Here is a 9557-nt window from a genome sequence, read left to right as displayed (position 1 = left end):
CCAGTGTTGACGTCACACTTCAAAGAAGCCACGTGACAAGCTTCACTGGGTCAGTTTACTGAGGAGGACCAGAGTGACTGGTCGAAAGTGCTAGGTGAGAGAATTTTTTTTGTGTTGGAACAAAAGTTTTAACTTTAAACATGTAACTACCAACACAGATGAACTTTCATGATAGTATATTTTCCTCCTGTATGTTGGTCAGGCAGAGCCACCTACACGTGGGAAGAGGGGGCGAAGGAGGCGGAGACTCGTGTAGATGCTGCGAACGGAACCATCTATAACATGAACGCGCACGATCCTCACCACGTGACCGCGCATGAGAACTTCGAGGCCCTGTGCGTGTTCCACCCGGTCTTGGTTGGGAACGAGAACCACGATTTCAGCCAGGGGTACTCTGGGTACAAGCCTTCTGAGTGATTTTTTTCTTCAGATTAAACCTTTATTTTTTTTTTACATCTTTTTAATTGTTTTTTTATTGCAAATTCGTGCCCGAGGGCTAATTGCAAGAACAGAAGAAACATTTGGTATAAAAACAGACAATTTATGTAGTACACATAGAACTACTGACAACTACTGAGAAACTACTAGTAAAAACTACTTTTAATAACTGAAAGATTAGGAAGGGTGGTTTCTTTGCAAATACAATCGCCTATTAGTTAAACTAATTAATTTTCTAAAATGTCACTACTGCAGTATGATCAACCACGTTAGGGGGCGTTTCTGGTCCATAATGCGCTCCACCCTGCATTCCAATTTTAAACAGTGCTGTTTACAATCGTGATAGCTTTTTGCATGCATTTCTTGGCTGCCATGCGTGATAAGCCTTAATGGTAGCCAATCGGTAATGCAACTATATATGGTGCATTGGGCGGCTCCCATCTCCGTCTCTGTAGCCCTACGGCCACACAGTTGTGCAATCACTACAGCAGGGGGCTAGTCCACTAGTAGTGGTGTGTGTGTTTAACTCCTATACTCTTTCCCAAATGCTATGAAATAAACACCGAAAGAGCTATGCACCAGTTTAAAAAGTCTTTTAAAAAGTCTGTATGGCTCGGTCGGGGATCGAACTCACGACCTACTGCTCTGCGAACACTCTACCCAGGGTAGTGTGGTGTAGCAGCAGAGTGCGCGACTCGGAACCTAGAGGTCCTGGGTTCGAGTCCTCACATGCCACCGATCTTGTGCCCTTTGCCATGGGAAAGGCACTTTACACGAATTTCCTCACTTCGCTCAGGTGTAAATGAGTATTGTCCTGTCATGTATTTGTCCCCTGTGTTGGTGGCGGCATTAATATAAGTTGAAAAAACTTGAGTGTGCCATCACCACGTCTGGTGATTACATGTTGGAATAAAAAAAAGTGTCAACCAGTACCATTCCTATACAACACTCTGGTTACCTAGCAACGGCAGGTTGTTTTTCAGAGTTCCCTGATGAAGGATCGTGAGACACAGTAAACATTACAGGTCGTCAGCAAATATACTCACTAAAAGTACACAGCGACAGTTTTCGTGTTTGCTCTTATTGTTGTTTTAAAGACATCCAGTGCGATTTCAGGGCAGCAAAACTGGAAATATTCATGAATAAGACAATCTTTGTGATCTTGACACATACTGCTTCACATTATCACATTTGAGTCCGCATTCCGCATTACTTTGGGCGTTTAAAACTGGAGAAACAAGCCCTAAGATGAGTCCTTTATTTTCTGAGTGGTACCCTAAAAATCAGCCTAGGGCCCTTCCAGTAACCAGTTTCCGTCAGAATTTTGGGAATTTTTGCTCCGTGAGGCTCAATATACAATGGGATAGTGTGATTTTAACTCAGTATGTAGATAAATGACTGGAATATTGGCTCTGAAAAATCGGGTTTCAAAGCCCTAAAGCTGCTTTGGATGCCTTTATGTTTAAGAAAACTTAAAATGTCGAAAAGGCTAGACGTTATGTCCGACACTAGGTACATTGGGACTTACCCAAATTTTCGGCTAACTCCGTCAGCCTTGTTCATGGAATGGACCCGTCTACTGCAGCCTCCAATTTTACTTAATGTCGGTCATAACGTTTGGCCTATTTCGTATATGAAGTATGCCAACACAGGTGGACTTTTATACTAAAAATCTCAAACTGATTGTCATCAAAGTTTCTAAATCTTCTGCCTACCTCTCCCGCCGCCCAAAATTTTTGAATACTCAAATACAAGCCAGCCTTGCTCCAAACCTACTCCTAAGGCCACGCCGATTTAATTTTATGGATGACATCCGCGCGCGCATTGATTTTCGCCCGATCTAAAAAAAACAAAAAAAAAAACACGTATTCCGAGGCTCTGGCCTGGCTTTAGGCCTGGGTAGTGCATGGTGGTGATAACTCTGGTTGACGGCAGCCAGGCTACCGAAGCTCCAAGACTCAAGAACTCAGTACATACGTACAGCAGTGTCGATTCATATATTCCGCAAAAATCCAGCATGTGTCGGCCTGTCGTATACGTCGCTATGTAATACGCCAAATTCACAATACCAGATTTGTATTCCTGTGGTTTTGTAGCATTTTTATTTTTGGCCGGATTTTTATTTTTTTCGTCCCGCGCACACCAGTTTGGGGGTCTTCAGAGGATGTCATCCATAAATTAAATCGGTGTGGCCTAACCATTGTTGACGGATTTTCAGCAAGTGTTTGGGAGGCCATATTTGGCTATATGTGATTGGGGCTTTAACATATATAACCTTTTTTAAAGATTTTTTTTAATTTCTACCTATACAATGAACAAATAAGGGTACAGGACAAAGTGACGACGGGCTCAAGTTAGGTAGCTTATGTTAGCGCCGCCACTTATACGAATAAAACTAATATTACTAAACAATGCAAAACACTAACCAATAATACATGTAAAAGAAACGAACAAACAGTCGAATTGATGAAGCGGGAGTCCACATTCCCCACCCAAAAGATGAAAAGGACACAGATATACAGGGCTTTAGATGCAACATAGCACTATAACGCTAGAGCCTACATACCCCACCCTCAACAGGGAAGGGGGGCTACGGGTCGATCTTTCCGGCACTTGGGATTTGGCACTCCCAGCCCCGAGAACAGACAACACTTAAGCTCCTGTTCTGTATAACAGGAGCTTTCAGACTCATTTGCATCATCTTGTCTTGACTTGTCTGACCTTTGTTCCTTTTTCGACTTCCAAAAATTTGTCTTCACTTTATTTGCATATCAATCAATAGGTTGTGCTTATAAACCTGTTTTCCCCTCTGGTCTCTCAGTCACTGACGAAAGCTAGTGGATACTAGCTGAAACGTCTGACGTTTTCAAAATCATATCCAGTTGCTTGAGTAACTGCTTTTTGGCGTATCGTATTACCTAGATGTCTAACCTTCATCGACGTATAGCCTACATAGCCTACAAAAGTGGTTCTTGCTACAACTTGAATTAGACTGACACCCCATCTCCAATATTTTTTTCACTTGAACAGTCCTCTATTGACGTAGGGTGAAACAGAACAGTCGTCTTTGTTTTCGTCAAAATCGTCCTTGAAAGGCCTGCAAAAAAACAAAGTAGATTAGTACACCTACAACGACGTCGACCCATTACGTAGTCTGACAAATATCTGCACGATTCAATAAGTCTAAAGGTTAAGTGGAATTCTGTTTGCGTATAAAAGATTGTATAAGCACGGCAAACAGTCTACACTGGGAAATGCGTAACATGTTAACGTTGTCTGAATTTTCCTAGAGTCCCATGGGGATCGGAGGCCAGTGGTTAGGGGCACTTTGCATATGCTACATTAAACTAGTTACATAAAAACACGTACCTTTTTTGCATTCTTGAACTCTAGAGAGTATGTGGACCCACCAAAGTACGTATGGGAAAATTAATTTTCAGTAACGTTAATTGTACAACGTATTTGATGGTACAATTGGTCATAAATATGCATTTTGTCAATTCCTTCCATGAATTCAAATTCAATAAATCATACATGTGTTTCTTTACTTTGGACCTCAAATAAGAATGCACGTTTGTCTTTAGTTACCACGACTGCCACCCTTTCATACTATATTTGATACTCCAGGATATGACTTCACTGAATGGTTGATCTTATATGTGATTAGAATGTATATTTGTATATCTACTTGAATGTATATTATATTAGCACTTGATGTTTTTAGTAACTTGGATGTTAAGTTTCATTTTATACCTTTTTTGTACAATGTTCAATGGTCGTTGCCATACATTGCACCATGTACAATTGTCATACAATAAAGTTCTCTCATATATGTCTGAAATAAAATAAGACATGTGTCGCACGTTCGTATAAAAAAAATCATCTCGAGCCTCCGCCAATCATCTTGTCCCGTTCTGTAAGCACGTGACTTACAATCTTGTTCTAGAGTACCGCACATGCGCACTATGACCAGATGAGCTCATCATACCAACGTTTCTATGTACAAAGTGATCGACTGGGCAAACACGTCCTAACTTCATATAAGTCTCCTCTTAAGCTTGTTGGTCTCATTTCGTACTTTGCAAGAACTGCCATTTCCTTCTTCCAACTTTACAAGAAAAGTTTTAAGATGCCGGTCAGCGACAAAGTCTTCCATTTGTCAATTGTTATTCTTGCCGTTTCGGGCTGCATTGAAGCAAGCACCGTTGGACTAGAGTATTTCTTCAGAGATAATTTTGAAGAATTCCGCGACCGACCGATCCAGTGGTGTAACAGCACGCCCGTTCCACATTGGGTCCACGGCACTTTTGTGAGTAACTCGTCAATACCGTATTCTGTCATTCATTGAGAGTCCGGTTAAGTTTTAGCCAGAGACGGCTATGGTGCCGGTAGGTCTCTTGTGAAAATTTAACCACGCAAGGTTGTCATCTTTTCAATATTTAAACGTGTGGGGTCGTGTGGCGTAGCGGCAGAGTGCGCGACTCGGAACCTAGAGGTCCCGGGTTCGAGTCCTGACATGCCACCGATCTAGTGCCCTTGGGAAAGGCACTTAACACGACTTTCTTCACTTCGCTCAGGTGAAAATGAGTATTGTCCTGTTGTCCCCTGTGTTAGTGGCGGCATTAATATAAGTTGATAAAACTTGAGTGTGCCGTCACCACGTAATCACCACGTCTGGTGATTACATGTTGGAATAAAAAAAAATATTTAAACATGAGTGCAGGGTTTATCCAAGAAAGAGGCAGCACATGGCAATGTCTAAAAGCTTTTTCTTCCTCTGTCCACTGCAAGACTTATACAATAGACGACTGTGAGTCTAAAACCTACATAAAAATTTTCTGACGATACGTAGAACAGATTAAGAACCATGTTTTCAGTATCTCAATAGCTAGTCACTCATGTTGAGAAGCCTTGTCCATAAAATTGGATCTTTTGAACGGGTAAGTGTATAGTTTGTTCTTTATCATTTTATTTACACACCATGGGAAGACAGATGAATGATAAAGGGGAGTCGCAGTGTGTTCTCAAGAAGGTTTTGTTAACCGATGAAAGGTACAGACACCATATATAAGGCTTTCAAAACGTATAGCTTCCATCACACTTCAGAAATTTATCAAGAAATGTTTAAGGGGGTACATGTTAAATGACAAGTAATTTTGTATGCCTCCCGTCAATTTTGTTATATCTCAAAAATGAATCTGTTAAAACGTGTAATCATTCATTTTTTATAAACGCGAATCATATTAGTGAAAACAACATGAGGTTTTTATCACCTGATTAATAAGGCGAAGAAAAACACTTCGGAAAGATATCTCTGTGTTATTACCCCCTAGGGTGTTAAAATCCTGAGTTGTTCTAATTTCCTGGTGATTAAGTCTGTATACATCACATTAGCGACACAACAAAGTATTAAAGTCACTTTATCTATACTCGGGCGGAAACGCTTTTCTATAGGAAATACCAACAAATACTGGGCCTGACTCGGCAACATGGGACCTTTATTCAGATCTAGATAAGGCCACAACAAGTAATTTGTATGGATGACGTCGTCTGAAGACCCTAAATCTCAGTACTATTGATTGTTTATTGTGCCAAATCGAATTATTACCGCCAACTGTACATATCCTTAGCGCTCGTACCAGACTAACTTCAAAGACTTTCAGTCATTTTAATGTAGAATGACAGTAGTGATTTTATACTCGTGAGAAATTATATTGTTTTAATAATATTGCTATAATAATATGTTGACGACGATGGTTTTTATAAATTTAGAATATTACAAGTGTAAGTTTCTCTTTTATATCTACTAGTATTGTATAATCCTATAAGTTGTAAATATCAGCACAATTCAGTTTTTACTGCAAGTCTGATATGTTCATTGCTCTTTTCAATAAACCAATGACTACATCTAATGCGAGAGCGCGGAAAAAAACAGGGGCCGAATAAAAGCAAGATGCCTGGATTTAAAATATACTATTAAGGAAAGACAAATGTTAGGACGCAAATTTAATAAGAGAACGCAGTGTAACAACCAAGACGTCTTTTATTCGTCATGAAAACAGCAATAAATCAGGTGAAAGGCAGTTGTTGTCCTGTCCTGTTTCATTCTTTCCATCACATCTTCCCTTACCCCACTGTCGTGACTCTTTGGTCATAGTTACAGGAAGCAGAATTTCTTGTTTTTTTTTCCTGGGAGCAGGTCAAAATCAATGCGCGCGCGGACGTCATCCATAAAAGTTACTTCGTGTGGCCTAACAAACAACTCACTGTCTGCCAGTGGTCTCTGAAATCAGCGGGAGACATCGTCGTCGCAGTCGAGCAAATGTTGACTTTTCTCCGCTTATCAAGTTGTGTAACACATTTAGTCAACACACAGTTAGTACGGTAGTCGGGCCAACCCAATTAATCAATCAGAATGTTTGGTTTGAATGATTGCGCAGGTCCTTAGTTAGACACGGGATGCTCTTTGTTTCCTTTCTAAATGTGACATTCCTGTCCAAAGACGTCAAATTGATGTTTTAAGTTCCTTTAGGCCATGTTGATTTGATTATATGGATGACATCCTCCGGGAGCCCCAAAACTGATGCGCGCGTGCGAATAAAAAAAAGTTTTGCAAAAAAAAAGTTGCTTTCACTATGAAATCTACGTGATCATGAAGGTTGAACAAATGGCACAGAATATGTTATGGCGAATAATCTACTCTTCGAATTCATTTTCTTACATTTTGTCTTTTTTCCTTTGATTTTGGCATTCTACGACATTGGTATCGTTTCTAAATGTTTTCCTTGCAACTTATGGTACATTTTTGCTCATTTAGCAACTGTTTTGCACGATTTACAGTATGGTTGAAAACTTTTTTTTTGGAAATGGCCGAAAATTCATGCGCGCGCGGATGTCATCCATATAATCAAATCAACATGGCCTTATCGAGACAAAAGGGCATTAAGGATGTAAAGATGAAATTTGGTGTAAAAAGGATCTCACATCTATGTCTGACTTTGACACATCTTGAGTGCTTAAAAGACTTTGCTTGTGTGGTAGACATTGATGTAAAAATATATGGCATCAACATGTTTGCTTATTTGAAATATCTAAGTAGTGCTTTAAAATGGCTCTTTCTGTAGGTATATACAGAGAGTTATTCTCGACGACATTTACTCTAATGTATGTTCATATCTTTGGGCCCATCGAAATCTAAATAAAATAATTATTATACTTTCTGCATTTTTAACCAATTAGATTTGACTAATGATATTTTATGATATTTACGTAATTGAGCTTTTTGTACAATGCATTGTATTGTTAGGCTGAAATGTTGTTTTAGATTTATGTCAATGTGCAAATAAACCATTTATACTATTTTTCACTTATGTTTTCCACAGGTACGGAATGGTCCCGGTCGCTTTAACATCGGCCAGCGGAGCGTCATCCACACGTTTGACGGTTTCGCCAAGCTTCACTCGTTCAAGATCCACAACGGCACCCAGATTCACTTCTCCGCTTCGTTCTTAGGCACGTCAACCTACACACGGTCTATAGCCGAGAACGACTACGCCACGTCCCTCACATTTGACGGGGTGAACCCCGCGTTTACCTTCGAAGAACGGGCCGAGGCCCTCGTGTACGGCATCGACAACACCAACGCTAACATCTGGAAGATAGGATCGGGGCGAAACGCTGAGTTTATTGGTCTCACCGATGCGGCCGTCTTTTCTAAGTTCGACGTTGGTACGCTGAGCACCATCAGTCTGGTCAAACCTGACATCACTCATCCAATCATCAACCTTCTCTCATTGATGTCGACGGCCCACCCTCTCTACGAGCCTAAAACTGGACATACTATCAACTTGGTCTACACAGTGAACATTGTACCGGGACTAAAACACACCCTGACACTATACAGAATGAAAGACACATCCACACAAGAGATCATTGCAAACGTTAAGTTAGAGAAGATGTCTTATATGCATAGCTTCTCTATCACTGAGAACCACGCCATTGTGTCTCTATATCCACTCTACATCAGCGTACCAAAAATGCTGAACTCGGCTGAGGCAGGAAAGTGTCTTGAGTGGGAGGGCAAGGATGAGACCAAGTTTCTGGTTATTTCTCTTAAAGACGGGAAAGTGTCAGAGTTGATGACACCGGGTTTCTTCGCTGTGCATCACGTTAACGCTTTTGAGCAGGGTGACGACATAGTCGTTGATATCATAACCTACCCGGACAACTCCATGCTTTACCAGTTCGAACTTGCCACGATGCTAGACGAAAAGAAGAGGAGCCTTCTCGTCAACCGGGCATTGCTGAAGCGCTTCACACTCAACACGAAGACATCCAGCGTCGGCGTCTCCGAGTTCCCTCCGAAAACACCCGACATGAACTTCGTGAACCGAATGGAGCTTCCGGTGATTAACGAAAATCACCGAAGTGGTAACTACTGTTACGTGTACGGAGTAGTGTTTTCCTTTGACGAACAGACTCCGACAGTCCACGACAACTTTGCCATCGTTAAAAAGGATCTTTGCAACAACGGCAGAAGCGATAAGTACTGGTACCTCCCTAACCACTACCCGAACGAACCGTACTTCATCCCCGAACCTAACGCAAAGGCAGAAGACCAGGGTGTTCTCGTCACCACCGTACTCGACGGAGAACGAAAGGAAAGCTATCTGTTGATACTCGACGCGCAGACCCTAAAAATCATCAACTATGCCTACGCCAAGACTTACATACCGTTTGCTATCCACGGGCGTTTCTTCCCAGGAGATTTCTGACTGTAACTGGGGACGTTATCTTTCTACTTGAAAGTTGAATCTAGCCATTCATTTGGTCAGGCCATGTTGATTTGATTATATGGATGACATCCGCGCGCGCATGAATTTTCGGCCGTTTAAAAAAAAGTTTTCAACCATACTGTAAATCGTACAAAACAGTTGCAAAATTAGCAAAAATATACCGTAAGTCCAATGTCGCAGAATGCCAATGTACCAATGTCGTAGAATGCCAAAATCAAACGAAAAAAGACGAAATTGTAAAGAAATGAACTTGAAGACTAGATCATTCCCCAAACCATATTCTGTCCCATTTGTTCAACCCTCATTACCACGTAGATTTCATAA

The 9557-nt window shown here is 41.0% G+C and overlaps 2 protein-coding genes across 2 annotated transcripts in view; both read left to right on the top strand.

Moving 5' to 3' along the window:
• LOC109480072 overlaps window positions 1-429 on the top strand; it is a 5513-nt gene extending 5084 nt beyond the window's left edge. The window contains exon 3 of the mRNA XM_019782221.1: window positions 203-429. Coding sequence (XP_019637780.1) covers window positions 203-417 — 215 coding nt within the window. The 3' untranslated portion in view covers window positions 418-429. The remainder of the gene's footprint in view (window positions 1-202) is intronic.
• A 4030-nt stretch (window positions 430-4459) lies between these two features.
• On the top strand, window positions 4460-9330 carry LOC109480033 (carotenoid isomerooxygenase-like). Its single transcript, XM_019782176.1, has 2 exons — window positions 4460-4747; window positions 7821-9330. Exons 1-2 carry the CDS (start codon window positions 4568-4570, stop codon window positions 9210-9212), a joined length of 1572 nt encoding a protein of 523 aa, XP_019637735.1. The 5' UTR covers window positions 4460-4567; the 3' UTR covers window positions 9213-9330.
• The last annotated feature ends 227 nt before the right edge of the window (window positions 9331-9557 follow it).

This window comes from Branchiostoma belcheri, unplaced genomic scaffold (assembly GCF_001625305.1).
Source record: "Branchiostoma belcheri isolate BF01 breed outbred unplaced genomic scaffold, Haploidv18h27 scaffold5, whole genome shotgun sequence".
NCBI classification, from domain to species: domain Eukaryota; kingdom Metazoa; phylum Chordata; class Leptocardii; order Amphioxiformes; family Branchiostomatidae; genus Branchiostoma; species Branchiostoma belcheri.
The sequence above is the reverse complement of the archived record's forward strand: the minus strand, read 5'-3'. Positions and strand labels throughout refer to the sequence as shown.